Below are 18,223 nucleotides of genomic sequence, written 5' to 3' on the forward strand. Positions count from 1 at the left end.
AATTGGATTCTGATCTCTATTCCATGCTTCCATTCTAGTGTAAGTAAACAACCTACTCCCACTCCCACTCCACACTCCTAATTCAAGGATTCCCACTCCTCATAATTCTCACTCCAATCCAAAAAGTAAACGCAGCATAAATATATGCACGTAACACTTATTTTGCATGTAATATATTCACGAACCATATTAAGGACATGCATGTAACAAAAAAAAAACAATGATAGGCATCCCTACATTCAATTTCTAATTTAAATTTCAATTAATATGCCATTCATCCATGAACGGTAGTTAAATAATTTTATAAATTATAAAATTATCATCTAATAGATAAAATAATACACGATAATGAAAGTAAAAAGTTAGGATCTCACATATTATTGAATCAAAGCACACTGAAATAGCTAAACCTCCTGCAGTTACTTCTTTGATTTGGATATGTTTTTCTTTTGGATCATCATCTAATAGACATGATGGGCATCTCACTTAGGACTTGTCACTTTTTATTTTCTTCAGTTTTATCTGACAACTCTACACCAGCGCATCAACACAAACTTTGACCCCCACCACATGACATGAGTCAGTCAAGCTACCTAGGAATTTTATTAAAACAGAAAAAAAAAATATTACCCAGGAATTACTGAATTAGATGGCTTTGTACTTGGTTGCTAGATCTTTTCATCTAAACCTTCCCCAGTTGTCATCTGCACCGTCCACGTCATCACCTGACCCACTCAAATCTCAAATAAATAAATAAATAAATAAATATCCTCTGTTTTGGATAAGATTTAATAACTTCACTTACTAATTCTTTACCGGCTATTCCAGCGACGACCACTCGCCGCTTCGCTGGCAGTGCTGTCGTTTGATCTCTCTCTTTGACTTGTTTTGTTGTTAACCTCATCCGCCCCTTCGTCACCCCGAAAGGCCGCTTTTTCCACGCCATCCATCATGTCTCTCCACGTTGGCGGCCTGCTCCACGTCATCAGCGCTTACGTCCACGTCACCCAACGAAATCAATTAAATGCCGCGGTTTATTCCTTTCAACGGATGCGAATCCCCCGCCTGCTCGTGCGAGGTTAACTTCTTTCTCCCGCATCCTCCGCTTGCCACGTGGACGTACGGAGGCGGATCTCCTCTTCCCCATTCTTAGCTTCGTAAATTAGGATTAATCTAATCACGAATTTGGTTTGGTAATTAATTTAATCTTTTTTTTTTCCATATCCCGACGTGTCCGGATTGTCTACGGAATTTACAATTGCTTAACGCCGTTATAGATGATGTTGTCATTTTAGTAATTTTACACCTTTTCTAAATTTAGTAATTTTGAGACCACGATTTTTGCATGTTTAGCTAGTGGCAACTGGGTATCAGTTAGTTCTAGACTTCTGTCAACTTGTTCAATAGTACTATTACTGTAATGTGTGTATCATGTGTTTAAACAAATATATTAATTCTAATATTGATTTTTGACTTCAAGTACAATTATAATATATGCTAATATCAAAAGGTGGTGAGTTGTAAACTTTTTTCACGGATCCGAATCATGCAGATATTTACCAAAAAAAAAAAATAATTAATTAAGATGACTTTTTTAACTTGAAAAGAAAAATTATTTTAGTGTTATTATTTAACTTAGTGAGGACTTAATTTTCTTCCCACTCATGCGAGTGGTGTTCGAACCCCCCCACTTTTTATTTTCAAAATAAGAAATTTTAATTTTATCATCTCAAATAAATTACACATAAAAAAAACCAAAATTCAAACGCATGTTAAACTTGAATGTCTAACCCAAACAGAGGTGGAATCTACCATATATTGTATATATAATTAAACTTTTACGTGGTCCAAGCAATATGGAAGGAAAGATGAGCTTGCGACGGAGAACAAGCCAAATGGCAAATTAATGATGCCAAAAGCAGAGGCGGGCCGACGCCTGGGCGAGGCTAGAGTGATTGAGAACTGAAGGTTGTTTCCAAAACCAAAGATAGAGGAAAATGCAACAAAAAAATTTCCGATTATGGGTGATTGCGCAGCGCAAATCACATCACGAAAATATCAAGTTTCTTATCGCTTTTGTTGATTCTCCACCTTACACGCCATCGTCAAGTCAACAAAGAAAGACTTCTCTCGACTCTAGACCTTACTCACGCACCCTCTCAACTACTTAATCAATATCATTTTTTTTTTCCCCCTTTTTTTCCTCAAACTTTTCTCTTCTTTGTTTTGTATCTCACACTCTGCACGTGAATGTCACTATTGCGAACCAAACTACGAACGTCTTTATTTTTTTGTGATAAAATTTAATTAACTTTGCGTGTTAAGAAATCAATCTAGATTTATGAATCTAATTAGTTGTTGGAAAGATTTTAGTCATCAAACAGCTCGTAGGAAGTAATTTTTATTTTAAAATGGATTGAATTAAAAAGAATGTATTGCAAGGAATGAATCTTTCACTTATTAATCTGCTTTTTTTTCTTTTTCGAGTCCTACTCATTTTTATTTAACTATTTATTTAAAAATAGAAGGATTAATAAAGTCAATTAATTTTTTAGCTACATAGATCGACTAAATTTTTAATTCAGATAGCCAATTAATTAAAATTATATTAAAATCACTCAATCAAATCTATAAGATAGTCTTAATAGTTGTCAACGAAAACTTTAGCAAAAAGTTATTCAAAACATGATCGACTATTGTTTATCTTCTAAAATAAACTTTAGTATTCAGTAAAGATATGTATTTGATTGCAATTTTCAAATTTCATAAAAGATACCATTAACATTTTCAATATTAGGATTGAAATTACATTAACGTCTTCAATATTTAAATTTTGCTCCAAGCAAAAGGAAAATCTCATTTTGGCTTTCACCTTGTCCATTTTCGTCCTGTTTAGGATCGAGGTTAGACATTTAGGCTACGTTTGGAAGATCGGATTGGATTGGATTAACTCTTAGGATTAGATTAGATTGCATTACACTAGATTATATAAGTATTGTCTTTTGTTTGGTATAGTGTCGGACAGGAATATGTTAAATTTAATTTAATGAAGCTAAAATAACTATTTAAATAATATATTATTTTTTAAATCATATTACTATTTGTTAAATTTAATATTTAGATTTCAATATTATTGGAATTAAATAAATTGAATAATTTTTTTATTTAATAAATTACATACTAGTTAAAATAAATTATTAAATTAAAATTTTGATTTAATATTAAATTCTAAAAAAGTTAAAAAATAATTATTGAATACATTTTTGACAATAGTAACAAATTTAAACTATTAAATATCTAATCCTATGTAAACCCATATGAAAATGGGGATTAATAGTCCTATTAATGTTGAACTAAAATTTGGACTAATTTTGTTAGTCCTGACAGCCAAACATAACTTTGAATTGGATTAATTTTTTATTCTTTAAATTAGTCTAATCTCACTTTTTATCCAACATCCAAACATGACCTTATAACTTAAAAGTTATAGCACTAAAGAGTTCAGTAAATATTAACTGCTGTAACTTTAAAATTAAGTTGTTTTGATTTTACACTTCTATGGTGAAAATTTTATTATTTATTTATTAATTTCATAAAAATTAGTAATTAAAAATTGTATTTATTATATACTATTAATTTTTATTTTATAAATATATTTTTTTTTCTACAGCCGCCGTTATTTAAAAACTACAGCACTTCAATACCAAATAAAACCTTTGTTAAGGACCTAAATAGAGTAGTCTCCGACTGCTCTTCTAAATTTAGTAATTAGAATCGAGTAATAAATAGCAATTAGAATAGACCCAACAATTAATCTAGTCACCAAAACGAACTAATTATCAAGGGCATAATTGTCTTTGCGGTTAGAGCTTATCCAAATCCAATAAACGCCCAAAAGAAGAATATGCCACTTGGTTCGTTTACGCCACTTTTTGGTAACGTTAGACTGCAAGAGAAGTTTGAACGCTGATTGGGCAGATTCAGGGGTGCGCTTTGGCATTGCCGATACAAGGGATAATTTAAATTAATTAAAGATTACTTTTAATCATATTTAATTTACAATTTTCTTTTCATAATTCGTATTATGATCTGTAACCACGTCATTCCTCTTCTAGGGTTTTAAGATTTCAACACGAGTGGGATTGTGGGAGCAGTGCAAAAAGAAAACAATTCCTTTGCTTTGGAAATTAATAAGAGTACAAAGAATACTCGTTGAATATTTATTTTTTTACCGTGCATAGCATTTTTAAGATATCCCTTACTTTTAAGAAAATTTTGAGTAAAATCTTGAGTAGTTGTATAATTAAGGGCGTACATTTTAATCAGATCGATATAAATCAAGAATTGAGTTGGCTCGATTGTGAATTTTATAAAATTTTAATTTAATTTTAAATTTTTTGAATCATTTGATATGATTCAGTTTGAATTTCTAAAAATAAAATACATTGATTAAAAGAAAACCTAAATATTCAATTCTCAAATCATAATCAATTTTAAATTTAGATAAATTTCGTATTGCTTTATCATAAATTAACTATTTATAAATCATTTTATTTATTTTTTAACACCTCAAGTTATCTATTTTTATTCAAAAGAAAAAGGAAAAAAATAAGGAGTGAGTTAATAGAAATCTTTGGTTATAGGGGAACAAATTAAAGTTTTTTAAAAATAAGAAAATAATCTAAAAACAATCAATTTCCGAGTAGATTTATCAAAATTAACCCATATTGGGTCCAACTTATCAAAAAAACCGAACCAAACTGACCCTAAAATCTTTTACGCGTTGCATAATAATTATACGGCAGGTTTCAGACGTGCGCGTTACGCCGTTAAACATTCCGCGAAACCAATACACGCCCAAACTCTCACACAATGGCTATAATAATAATAATAATAATAATAATAATAATAATAATAAACAATATATATGTTTTCAATTCAATAAAATTCGAAACCTCTCTTCAAATCTGCTTCCGTCTCTATAAACCAACTCAGTTCACGTAAACCACCACCACAGCAAAAACAAAACAAGCAAACACACACAAAACACAATCACAAAAATAAAATCGCAATTTTTTTTTATTCTTCTTTATTTTTATAAAAAAGCCTCCGAATTCTCTTTTCGCTTCTATTCGTTTGATCATATTTTGTGGTTCAAATCAAATGGTGATGGAGGAAAATAACAACGAGAGCTGTGGGAGTAGGGCGAGCGACACGTCATCGACTTCGTCGCCGCCGCCGCAGCATCAGAGCCGGCAACATCGCCAGAAACTTGGAGTTTACAATGAGGTACTTGGTCGGCTTAAAGAATCTAACAACGACGAAGCTATCCAGCCTCGCTTCGACGACGAACTCTGGACTCACTTCAATCGCCTCCCTACTCGGTACGGTTCTCTTCCGTACGCTTTTACGTACGAACAACCACATCCTTCCACAAAGATCGATTTTTTATTTTCATTTTTCACTTTTTCTTTTCATTTTCATTTTCATTCTTATTTTTTTTGCTCTTAAGTTATTGTTCGGACTCGTAAAGCTTCTCCCGCATTTATCTTTCCTCGTTTATTTATTTCCAGAAATATTAGACGTTTGATACTTTTTAAATCATGTGTTAAATTACTTGTTTAGCTGCTGTGCAGTGAGTTAGATTATCGATAGGGCTAGTTTTATTTTTCATTTAATTTGGTTACTTCTTAATTCTTGATTTTATGGTAACTGATTTGTTTGTTGAGTTGATTTGTTTGAAGATATGCGTTGGATGTGAATGTGGAGAGGGCTGAGGATGTACTTATGCACAAGAGATTACTACATTTGGCTCATGATCCGAGAAATAGACCCGCAATTGAAGTCCGTCTTGTGCAGGCATGTGTTGATTTGTTAAGTTCATGCATGAGCATTAGCGAAAATTTCAATATTTTTCTATCAATAGCTTGCACTGTATACACACTCAAGATGTCTCTCTTCTCTTTTGAGACTTGACCATTTGAAAATTCTAGAAAGCATTCAACATCAAATTAAATGTTTGCTTGGGAAAAAGAATACTTTAAAAGAGTGAAAGGGATTATGTGTAACACCCCAAAACATTTCTTTTCTTGATTTTGTATGTGTAAAAACAAAAACTAATTGAGCCAATGATGGTTATTTATTGCATTGGAATGTTATTTTTCTTGATTGAGTTTCGAAATTCGATTTGATTGGGCCCCATTTGTTGCTACCATTGTTTTCTGGAATGTGATTTATTTAAGAATTAATGCATCTCATTCAAATAAGTATTTGGATGTTAAACCCTCAACATTTCCGTTTGGGTGGTTGAAGTTATTTGTCAGTACTTCATGTCTCCAGTTTAACATAGTGATGTCTTTACTAATGTTATGTAATGAAATTATTGTGTCCAGTTACTTGTTCTTGCCCTATCAAGGTCATGTTTCATATTTTAAACTTAGATGCTGGCTTGATTTCGATGAATCCTCTTGCATTTTTCGATTTTATCTCATGTAGGTGTTTAACATTCTGATTTTTTTTATTTTCATCTTTCTTTTTAAGTAGGAATGGAAATTGCTTGTTTGTGCAGGTTCATCCTGTATCTGATCGGAATTCAGCTGTTTCTTCTCTTCTGGATTCTGAAGTACCAGCTCAAAGACAGAGGTGTGGCTTTTCAAACAGTTTATTTCTGGAATCACACTGGTTTCTTGCTTCTACGTTGTTGTTTATTTTGTCACTTGATGATTGTAATTTAGAATGCTGACATAACTTGCTGGCTTTCAATTGCCAGCATACATCCACCACCTGCCTTCGGTTCATCACCTAATCTTGAAGCTCTGGCAATTGAAGCAAATAATTCTCATAATCTAGATGGGGATAATTCTGTACATGCCAATGTACAATTTTCTCGGTAAATATTTTCATCTGAATATGTCCTTTTGAGAATGTCTGGTCAAAATCAGATATGGTTTGCTTCTCTTTTAAATTAGTTCTTAAGTTCTTAGTTATCTCTGAAATTAGTGTTGTCCTTGATTTCAACCATCTTGTTTCCTGTTACCTGTTAGTTAATAATCATGGTCACTAATTGGTTGATTCTTCTTTTGTTTTAAAATACAACATTGAAAGTAATCATGGAATTCCTAAAGCAAATTATTAAATGACCCGACCAGAAATTTGCTTATTCAAATTATATGGACATTTTTTAAGTATTTTTTCAGCTCATTTCATAAGCTAACTGCTTCCTTTGTCCTTGATGGTGATATTCAGTTTTGATTATGGATGTAATATCACGTGTTCATACACATGCTTAATATTGATTTTTTCACTTATTTAAGTAAGCTGTATTTTTTACTTTCATAGATTTGGTTGCTAAAATTCTCATTTTGTGTAATTGGATATGATGTAGGCCCATGCATGAAATTACATTTTCAACAGATGACAAGCCCAAACTTCTCAGTCAGGTATATAATAGGTTTTGGAATACCCAAGTTAGTTGTCATATTTTTTTCAAGCTTGTTTCTTTCTGAGCTTTGAAAATTTATGTGGTGGCTTGAACTATTACTTGGAGTATTCTTTTTGGTACTTAAACCATGAATTCAAAAGCTTAGATCTTACTCTCTGACTGGATTACTTGTGTACAATAGGCGTGCATTTGCACATAAGCATGTGTGATTGTACTGATGGCAATATACATCTTTCAAGTTATTTTAGTTTGGGTAATTTATTAGTTCTGATGTCCAACTTACATATGAATTGCTTAACATCTAAAGCCCTTGAGCTTACACATGATTCATGAACATCTCAGAAATATTCCACCACAATTAGGGCTGTCAAACCAATTCTCATTTGAGATCCTGGCAGTTCACCAAAAATCTTATATATCATGTTACTTACAATGATCATGTGATATTTCTTCTCAAATCATGACGTTGATTGCCTTGTGCAAAATTTTCAGTTGACTGCCTTACTGGCTGATATTGGGCTGAACATCCAAGAAGCACATGCATTTTCCACAGTTGATGGTTACTCCTTAGATGTCTTCGTGGTTGATGGTTGGCCATATGAGGTAATATATTATATTTTAGTTGGTAATCTTAATTTTGAAAAGGTTTGGTTGACTATATGAGAGAAAGAGTTCTGATTTTATCTCAACTTAAATTAACTATGCCTTCAACCTCAATATCAGGAGAAAACTTTATGAATTGTTTAAATTATGGTAGATTTTTTGCCCTTTACTAGAACTTTCATATTCTGATTTGTAGAATTGAGTCATATTGGGAGTTCCAATGAAGTTTAAAACTTTCCAAATGGTGTTCATCTTTTAATATATAACAGCCAAACTTCAACACTCTTATATCGAAGAAATAAGTTTATTATGAGAACCTGCTTGACAGATGTGTATTATAATTGGCAGGAGACAGAGCAGCTTAGAGCTGCACTTGAAAAGGAAGTTTTAAAGCTTGAGGTAGAGTTTCATGATGTTAGTTTAGACTTAATGTGCATTTTGAATACTTTAATCGGATGTGCAGCCCATTTTGAGATACTATGAGAAGTGCATTCTTGATTCACTTTTCATTGGTTGTTATGCAGAGGCAAGGTTGGCCCAGTCATCGCTCATCATCTCCCACGAGTGAACCTGAGGATACTGGGATGAAAAGTCATCCCTATCATTTGAAAATACCTAATGATGGGACTGATGTCTGGGAAATTGATCCTAAACATCTGAAGTTTGGGAGCAAAGTTGCTTCTGGGTCATATGGTGATTTGTAAGTTTATTACTTGTGCACGTATGCTGATTTTGTGTTTGCATGCTCGGTTTAACACTTCTATTTTAAGTGATCCAGGTACAGAGGTACATATTGTAGTCAAGATGTGGCTATTAAAGTCCTTAAGCCCGAACGTATAAATTCGGATATGCAGAAAGAGTTTGCCCAGGAGGTCTTTATAATGAGGTTTGTCATATTCATAGCTACAGTAGCTGTTTTTCCAGTTATGCTGCAGATTTTCCTCTTGGACTAAATTTAAAGACAAGAATAATTTGACTTTCTTTCCCAGGATTATTTTTTGAAATAAAAAATATTTTGTCTTTTGCATGTATCTGTTGCTTTAAAGTTTTTGTACTCCTTTTGGAACTTGCAGGAAGGTTCGGCATAAAAATGTTGTACAATTCATAGGTGCATGCACTAAGCCTCCAAGCTTGTGCATTGTAACAGGTAAAGCCCAATGTCCTTCTACATTTGTGCTTCATTTTATTTTTATCCTTTTTATTCCTCTTCTGATTCTCCCCCGTCTCTTCAATGCTTTTTTGCATTAGAATTCATGTCTGGTGGAAGCGTGTATGACTACCTGCACAAACTGAAGGGTGTTTTCAAGCTTCCATCCTTACTTAAAGTAGCAATAGATGTTTCCAAAGGAATGAACTACTTGCACCAAAACAATATAATCCACAGGGATTTGAAGGCTGCAAATCTTCTAATGGATGAAAATGAAGTAAGTCTTCTCCTATCTTTGTGGCTTTTCACTGTGTCAATCTTGTTTTGTGGAAAGGGAAGAGAATTAATTTCTTTGTTTTGCTTGGTATACTATTTTAATCCAATTTGTTTTTGGGAAATGACGTATTGTTACAATTTGGAACTTATTGGATAATTTTTAGGAGGTCTAGTTGTGATGAAAAGAATTCAGATGCCCCTTTTCTGTTCTATAAAATTTTTATCTCATGAATCAGAAGTTAGCTTTAATGTTACAGGCAAGGTATATGGGATAGTCTATCTTTTGGAGGTCCATAGCTCAAAATCATACAGTGACTCGTTTGTAGTATGGTTTTTTCTCATTGAATGTGTCAGATCTCAATCGGTTTAGGATGCCTTCTTCTATAGTATGTGCCTAGCCTGTTTTTCCCTCCATTCCTGCCACGTATATATTAGTGTATTACCATGATATATATTTTTACGTATGGTCATCTGCTCATGCATCTTTTTTCCCATCTTGTCAATGAGGGATGCTTAGAAAGAAAGATTCTGTTATGGGATTTATGTGACAGGTGGTTAAGGTAGCTGATTTTGGGGTCGCTAGAGTGAAAGCTCAATCTGGCGTTATGACAGCAGAAACTGGGACATACCGGTGGATGGCTCCTGAGGTAAGCCTCTGATTATGTGAATCGTTTGATTTGTACAATGCACACATATATCTTTCTTCCTGTGTATTGACAATTCGATACCATCTTTTCCGTTTGACATTCAAGAAATGGTTAATTAGTATGTTATATTTGTCCTCTTTTTTTCTTGTTTTTTTTCCCACTTGGCATCTTAAGTGATTAAGAGTCTTGGAAAAACAATTGTGATGCGAACAATCAGATTGCTTGGAAAGAATTAGTTCTTGTCTATGATATTGTCCTTTATTGTAAAACAAAAAAAAATAAAAATAAAATAAAGGAAAATTGTTTTGAATGCATTAAGAGACAGTCTATCAATTGCTTGAGTTTGCACTTCATTCTCTGTGTTTCTTACAAGGTTTATTTTGCATTGAAGGTCATAGAACACAAGCCATACGATCACAAAGCTGATGTTTTTAGTTTTGGAATTGTATTATGGGAGTTGCTAACTGGAAAGGTACTTATTTTGCCATTTTTTTTTTCGTCCTTTTTTTTTTGGTTGTTGGGGGGGGGGGCTATACTGTTTCTACGGAAAATGTTATAGTTTGCTTTAAATTTATGTAATTGCATCTTTGTTTGCCAGCTTCCATACGAATACTTGACTCCATTACAGGCAGCTGTTGGGGTGGTCCAGAAGGTACATCACTCCTTCCTGGAACAAAGATTAAGAAAGTCTGTTTAGAATTATGACTACTATGTGCGATAAGCACTAATAAGTGACAATTTATTTTCATTCCAGGGTCTACGGCCTACAATTCCCAAAAACAGTCAGCCAAAACTAGCTGAGTTGCTGGAGAGGTGCTGGCAGCAAGATCCAGCTCTAAGACCTGATTTTTCTGAAATAATAGAGATTCTGCAGCAAATTGCTAAGGAGGTATATTCTCTTTATGTTAGCTTGACCTAGATTTCTTTTGTTTGATCCAGGCCTACAGAATATTAAAGCAATATTTCATTAAATATGAAACAGTTGGTTTGTTTCATTGAACGCCATTTGATGTCTTCATCAAACTGCAATCATCAGTATTTTCTAGCTAATGCTTGATAGTTTGTGTAACAGGTTGGTGAGGAAAATGAGGAGCGGCGCAAAGAAAAATCATCTGGGGGTTTCTTATCAGTCCTTAGAAGAGGCCACCATTGAAATAGACAGGAGGTATGCTAATGTTAATGACGTGGACACGAGCTTTAATTGTGTAGGGAATCTACCGGCTTCTTATTTCTCATCACTGTACAGTACTTAATCCAAATGTTTGAGGGCTTTTTTTAAAATTTCATTTATACCCGTATTATATGTCATTATGTCTTTCATTTATCCACCCTCCTGCCACCATTCCATTAATTTGTACTGTGGGACAGCGACATGGATGAGCTATGTTCCTTGGCATATATCACATGCATCTTTAAAATTAATAACAGTGATATACTTTCTTTGAGTGAGCAGAAGCATATATCTTAGAGCAATGGATCACTTTTGCCTATTTTCTTCTCAACTGCCAAAAATTTTTCCCCCGTTGATGTATAGTGTAGCACTTGTCATTGCTAATTGTGCTTGTCGATATCATTTGCTTATATGGTATGATTCATGATTGTGACATGGGATCGTCCCGCGAAGACAATCAAATTTATGTCAAATTTATCAGCTGAATGGTGTGTGTGCATGGTCTTATGGTCATTTTCCATCCTTTTGCTTTTGGGTTATTGGTTATTGAAGAAACTTCGTGACCCAACTTAAAACTTTTTGTTAGCTCCAATGCGTGAACCCTATTTTGTGGCGTACGTTTTTAAGGGCTCTTTGGTTCCATGAGCGTTGACAGAGAAACACTTCTATACGGAGCAAAAAGCACTAGCAGAAAATAAGTGGAGCATTTCTTGCCAAAAGTGATGACAAATTCCAGTTGTACCCTTGTTTTTTAGTTAACGTTGTCTTATCGTACAATTAATTGTTTTAACTCCAGTTCCAACGTCTTCATTTTGTAAAGCAATACTTTCCATCACAAGGGTACGGATCAAAAATATTTCTTGTCAATAACAACACATACTAGAATATTAAAATGAATGGTAAATATATTTATAATTTCACAACAGTTGAGGTTCTTCCACTACTATATATTTTCCTTTTCATAATATTTGTGTTGTTTGTGGCTTCCAGGTACCAAATGGAGTCCTTAGTTAAACGTCATAACTTACCAAATGGGGTCTTAATATAAACGTTACAACATCCATTCAATTAAGGGCCAATTTGGGATTACGTTGACTGATTAAATAAGTTGCTTTTACTGTGAGGATGAAATAAGCCGCTGATTAAAAAAGCAGCTTCATGCTTTGTGAACTGTATTGTTACTATGAGTTTAAAAAATAGAGTACACGTGTTTGGTAAATTCTATTATAAAAATGTTATTTTATTATATGTCCAAAATAGATATAAATTTAAATTGCCTTTATTTTTAGAGTATGTTTAATAAATTATTTAGACATATCTTTTTTTTAAATACGTAAAATTGCATAATGCAAAAAAAAACCTCAATTAAATAAAATGTAATGAGTTTCATAGTCTATTACATGAATTTGATAAAAAATTCATACTTATACATAATCCAAATAAAATAAAAAGTAATATTTATTATATTCACATTAAATTGATAGTGGAGAGAACATACAATAGTTGTGGTGGTAATTTAATTGTGGCGGTAGTATAATACCTAATGGTTATATATTAGGGTTTGTGGTAAATTAAGATATAATTATCTTTTTATAAAATATTCAGGTTCTAATAGGAACTTTAAAAAAGTGCAGTGACTTATTTAATAAATTGTTTATGAAAAGCAACCCCGCCTACTTTTAAAAGTTGCTGTCAAAATAGAAAAAATTATGAAATAACTTACTTTACAAAATTTACCAAATGCTATTTCTGTCAAAAATTATAAAATAAACAATTAATTGAATTTCAACCTCAATCTCAAACGGAGCCTAAGTCAATTTCTTTTATTTTTTTTCCCTCTTTATATCCCGATAATGCCGAGACTCTGTGATAGTCTGATAGATAATTTTGGTGGCACAATCTCTTGTTAGCTGCTATAATCTCTCTCTTTTATTTTTCCTAATGCCCATGCTCTAGATCGGGGCCATTATGGTAGTTAATCATTAATACTAGGGTTATATTTGTCAACATGCACAGGCTTTATTACAATCGCGTCGTGAACTTTCTAAACCTAACCATGCACTTATCTCGTGTGTATCTCTCACCTTTTGCGGTTGCGCCACAAATAATTATGATATGTTACAAGCTCTCCACTTCCGTCCCTACATCTAAGTTCACAATTAAACAAACGCATCAAATAATTCTTTTAAATTTCCCAAAAGTACTCATATCATTTTCCTTTAAATTTTCTTGGATACCAAACATCAATTTATCACTTCCCTTCTTCAATGCATTACACCTCAAGTAATGCAGTTGCTGTCTTTGAATAACTCATTCAAGTCCCATGGCTCTTACAAGCACATCCATGAAAAATCCGGAAGAACCAGCAGCAGCAATGCCTCTAGCCGCGGAGAATCCTCCATTCTCTTAGATGAAGAACGTCAAAAAAATATCACAGCCGTTGGAGCTCAAGATACCATCAAGATGGACGGCGGTTATGGCGGCACGGATAATGATCGTCATCATCGTCTTCTTTATAATAATACTCCTACTATAAGAGAATCAAGTTGCCAGTTTTGCTCTGACGATGACGAAGATGATGGTGAAAAAATTAGTGAAAGAAATATGAGAAGCGGTGACTACAAACGTAGAACCATCAAATTCACGCAACGTGAGGATGAAAATAATAAAGATTATAATGATCCGCCCTCGAAGCTGATCGGTCAGTTCTTGAACAAGCAAAAAGATATTGGCGAAATTGTCCTTGACATGGACTTAGAGATGGATGAGCTTCAACAGTTTACACAAAGCAACAATTGTAATAACAACAACGCTAATACCCCGTCTTCGCCTCATAGCACGGATGTGTCGAGAGAAATTAGGGTTTCATTTGAGCCAAGCCCTGTTGTTGATGCTGCTGCTAAAGAATCAGTGAGAAGAAGATGCAAGGACTCGCCTGAACAAGTAATACAAGCGGAACCAAGCTTTGGTCGATCTAAAAGAGATGAAATCTTGCGGTGCACGTCTAATAATTTGTCCTTTCAAAGAAGGCCACATACTCTGACAGCTACATTGACAAGGTCAAAGACAAGATCAAGGCTGCAAGACCCGCCGCCGGAGGAAATAATTGAGCGGATACCCAAATCGGGTCAATTAAGGTCCGGGTTGCTGGGGAAAATGGGTGGTGATGATGATGATGAGACAGTGTTTGGTGAAGACTTGCCAGAGGAATTCACAAGGTCTAAGTTTAGTGCATTGATATTCATTGAATGGGCGAGTTTGATTTTGATAGTTGCTGCTTTATTGTGTAGTTTGTTAATTCATGAGATTAAGAAAAAAAGTCTGTGGGATCTTAAGTTATGGAAATGGGAAGTGATGGTGTTGGTTTTGATTTGTGGTAGGTTAGTTTCAGGATGGGGGATTCGTTTGATAGTTTTTTTCATTGAGAGAAATTTTGTTTTGCGGAAAAGGCTTTTGTATTTTGTATATGGGGTCAAAAAGCCTGTGCAAAATTGTCTGTGGCTAGGGCTTGTGTTGATTACATGGTATAATTTGTTTGACAGTAAAGTTGAAAGAGAGACAAAAAGTGCAATTCTTAGTTACATTACTAAAATTCTAGTTTGTCTTTTGATTGGAACCATAGTGTGGCTTGTGAAAACATTGATGATTAAAGTGCTTGCTTCATCATTTCATGTGAGTACTTATTTCGATAGAATCCAGGAATCGTTGTTTTATCAATATGTAATTGAAACACTATCTGGTCCGGCATTGCTTGAAATTCAAATGCATGATGATGAGGAGGAAAGAAAAACAGCTACTGAGGTTAACAAATTGCAAAATGCTGGGGCTGTTTCGCCGCCTGATCTTAGATATGCATTTGCTAAGAGTGGGAAAGTGATAGGGAAAAGTTCAAGGGATAATAAGGGTAGTGGTAAGCTGTCGCGAGCATCATCAAAGAAAGGAACTAATGATCATGATGGGATCACTATTGATCATTTACACAAGCTTAATCCGAAGAATGTTTCTGCTTGGAACATGAAGAGATTGGTGAATATGGTGAGACACGGCGCGCTGATAACGTTGGATGAGCAGTTGCCTGGCCAACCTCCTGAGGCTGATGATTCTGCTAATCAAATCAGAAGTGAATATGAGGCTAAAGCTGCAGCTAGAAAGATTTTCTTGAATGTTGCTCGCTATGGCTCAAAGTAAGTGCTTAAAAGTTTTCAACAAGGCATTTTTAATGACATATGTGATCTTACTTGTTCATTTTTAAACTTATATATATATATAAATCACAGGCACATATATTTGGAGGATTTGATGCGATTTATGCAAGAAGAAGAAGCTGTAAAGACAATGAGTCTCTTTGAAGGTTCAAAAGAAAATGGGAGAATCAGCAAATCTTCCCTCAAGAACTGGGTGGTATGCGACTTATACTTGATATCTAATGATTTCATCTTACAGTGGTAGCTGTGTCTTGAGGAGCAGATCACTTCAATTTCAAGCATACCTATTCTGTGCTCACTAGTTACTTGAAAACTGAAATGAAGTTGTTAGGTTACTAGTTGACTTAAAAATTAATAGGATTATTAGGATGATACAAGGTTGTTTGAGATTTGAGTTTCATTCATAACAGGGTTGGAAAAGAATATGATTTTTATTTAAATAATTTTTGTATCTTTTTCAAAAACAATATTTCTCCTTATTTCTTTGGCAGTAGTCACAACTAAAATGCCATGCACTTAAATTTTACAGGTCAATGCATTTAGAGAACGGAGAGCACTTGCCTTGACATTGAATGACACAAAAACAGCAGTGAAAAAGCTCCACAAGCTAGTGAATGTTGTTTTTGCAATAATTATATTAGTCATTTGGCTTCTGATACTTAAAATTGCCACCACCGAATTCCTATTGTTCCTCAGCTCGCAGCTTGTTCTTGTTGCCTTTGTTTTTGGAAATACATGCAAGACCATATTTGAGGCTCTCATTTTCTTATTCGTTATTCACCCATTTGATGTGGGTGATAGGTGTGAAGTCGATGGAGTGCAGGTACTTGCAGTTGATAAATTTTATATAGAATAATGTTGAATCTTAGTTTTACGTTAAATTTAGGTTTTGTTTAGGGTTGAAGTGTTTGTGACTGTAATTCATAACCATTGCTGAATAGAATTACTAGTTGTCTAATGTAAGTGAGTAAATGATTGGTGATTATGGTTAGCCGTCGAGTAAAATTAAAATGTATGCCCGTCAAAAATATTAAATTGTTGTGCTTTTATAATTAAGCTAATTAATCGAACAGGGTAAAAATGAATTCTTTGGATTGCATTAACTTAATCAAACTAATTAATTGAATCCAACTCCGAATCATTTAACATCTCTGTTATATAGTACATTGAATCAATTTTGTGATATATATTTGGTGCTCAAATCCATATTGTAACATAAATTTCAGATGATAGTGGAGGAGATGAACGTTCTAACTACAGTATTTTTGAGATATGACAACCTGAAGATCATTTATCCGAATGGCGTTCTTTCCACAAAGCCTATCCATAACTTTTATCAAAGTCCAGATATGGGAGATGCGATTGAGTTCTGCGTCCATATCACCACTCCATCAGAAAAAATTGCTTTGATGAGACAAAGAATTGTTGGGTAAGTTCGGCTTACTAACTAACATTTAATATTTGCCCACCCCACCTTATTATTAATATTTATAAGATATGTGAGCTGTGATATTATATATATGAAAAAAATAATTGTATAAATATAACAGTTATACAATTATGCCATTGTATTAATAATGTAGGTACATAGAGGGCAAGAAGGAGCATTGGTGTACGGCTCCCATGATAATACTGAAAGATGTAGAGGATTTCACAAGATTGAGAGTAGCAGTGTGGCCTTGTCACAAGATGAACCACCAAGACATGGGAGAAAGGTGGACGAGAAGAGCTCTTTTGGTTGAAGAAATGGTCAAAATCTTCAGAGAACTTGACATTCAATATCGCTTGTTTCCTCTTGACATCAACGTTCGATCAGTTCCAGCTCCCATTGTCTCCGAACGAATGCCCTCTAGTTGGACCAACAACACATCGACAAGCTAATTAATTATCATTTTGTAACATTATGAAAGTCTTTCTTTTCTTTTCTTTTCGTTTATTTTTTTATTTAGGGAATATGGAGAATCGTAGATGAGTATTATATTATCTTAGATGAGAATTTTGATTTGAAAAATAGATGGTGATCATTCATACAAGCTTAATTTATGTGAAAAAAAAATTAGGCATTGGAGTAAATCTTCAAACAAAATTTTGGTTGTAATTAATGACACATAATTTTGATAGTGACTTTTCATTAGCAGTGTTGAAGTTGTAAATTATCATGACATGTCGTGATTTTTAACATAATGGGTGCTATTTAGGGACAGTGCACAATTTCATTCTATTCGAAAAATTTTATTCACACAATTCATTAAGTGTGACGAGATTCATAATTTATTACTCGTAAAGGTATTTTAAAATATTTAATCCCAAAAAATCCGCCGATGATAAAGTCATTTACTCTTGATATTCTGTATGTTGGTTTTAATATACCGTAAAATGCTTTTTTTTTTTTAATAATGTAAATATAGCAATTGGATGAATTTAATCTCATTTAACGTTAATTCAATTATATGATATGATTCACACAATTAAGGAGTCATTTGAGACTTTTATAAGATTCAAAAGTGATTTTGAAAAGTTAAAAGATAATTTTAGCGTTTGGTAAATTTTTTTAGAAATCACTTTTGGCTTTAAAATTCACTTTTGGTTTTAGAAATCACTTTTGGCAAAATTACTCCATCCTAGAGTAACTTTTCAAATCTAATTTTGAGTATTATTTTTATACTTAATATAATTCTATATGTATTTTCATATATATTATAAAAATTCAAAATTATCCTTTTTAACTGAGAT

At 33.4% G+C, this 18,223-nt stretch overlaps 2 protein-coding genes across 3 annotated transcripts; both read left to right on the forward strand.

Moving 5' to 3' along the window:
• Positions 1-4,921: 4,921 nt before the first annotated feature.
• Positions 4,922-11,595, forward strand: LOC18035641 (serine/threonine-protein kinase STY46). 2 transcript variants are annotated; one of them, XM_006422456.2, is made up of 16 exons: positions 4,922-5,384; positions 5,745-5,859; positions 6,569-6,642; positions 6,770-6,889; positions 7,385-7,439; positions 7,934-8,044; positions 8,393-8,443; positions 8,569-8,744; positions 8,823-8,930; positions 9,118-9,191; positions 9,293-9,468; positions 10,019-10,114; positions 10,506-10,586; positions 10,713-10,766; positions 10,869-11,003; positions 11,187-11,595. In XM_006422456.2, the coding sequence occupies exons 1-16, from the start codon at positions 5,164-5,166 to the stop codon at positions 11,265-11,267; spliced, it is 1,728 nt and encodes a 575-aa protein (XP_006422519.1). In that variant the 5' UTR covers positions 4,922-5,163; the 3' UTR covers positions 11,268-11,595. The 2 variants fall into 2 exon arrangements, with proteins under 2 accessions (XP_006422519.1, XP_024034561.1); XM_024178793.1 differs by having other exon boundaries at positions 5,292-5,384; positions 6,544-6,642.
• A 1,896-nt stretch (positions 11,596-13,491) lies between these two features.
• On the forward strand, positions 13,492-17,371 carry LOC18034087 (mechanosensitive ion channel protein 6). Its single transcript, XM_024179284.1, has 5 exons — positions 13,492-15,469; positions 15,563-15,686; positions 16,020-16,313; positions 16,717-16,919; positions 17,074-17,371. The coding sequence occupies exons 1-5, from the start codon at positions 13,572-13,574 to the stop codon at positions 17,369-17,371; spliced, it is 2,817 nt and encodes a 938-aa protein (XP_024035052.1). The 5' UTR covers positions 13,492-13,571.
• The last annotated feature ends 852 nt before the right edge of the window (positions 17,372-18,223 follow it).

This window comes from Citrus clementina, unplaced genomic scaffold, assembly GCF_000493195.1.
Source record: "Citrus clementina cultivar Clemenules unplaced genomic scaffold, Citrus_clementina_v1.0 scaffold_8, whole genome shotgun sequence".
Lineage (NCBI taxonomy): Eukaryota > Viridiplantae > Streptophyta > Magnoliopsida > Sapindales > Rutaceae > Citrus > Citrus x clementina.

What these genes read in the sequence shown, in the direction of transcription:
- LOC18034087 (XM_024179284.1), top strand. Translation starts at nt 13,572, where the DNA reads ATGCAGTTGCTGTCTTTGAATAACTCATTCAAGTCCCATGGCTCTTAC. An exon ending in CTTCCCTCAAGAACTGGGTG is followed by an intron (nt 15,687 to 16,019) that starts GTATGCGACTTA and finishes TAAATTTTACAG; the next exon opens with GTCAATGCATTTAGAGAACG. An exon ending in GTGAAGTCGATGGAGTGCAG is followed by an intron (nt 16,314 to 16,716) that starts GTACTTGCAGTT and finishes CATAAATTTCAG; the next exon opens with ATGATAGTGGAGGAGATGAA.
- LOC18035641 (XM_006422456.2), top strand. Translation starts at nt 5,164, where the DNA reads ATGGTGATGGAGGAAAATAACAACGAGAGCTGTGGGAGTAGGGCGAGC. An exon ending in GTACCAGCTCAAAGACAGAG is followed by an intron (nt 6,643 to 6,769) that starts GTGTGGCTTTTC and finishes TTCAATTGCCAG; the next exon opens with CATACATCCACCACCTGCCT. An exon ending in TTGATGGTTGGCCATATGAG is followed by an intron (nt 8,045 to 8,392) that starts GTAATATATTAT and finishes TATAATTGGCAG; the next exon opens with GAGACAGAGCAGCTTAGAGC.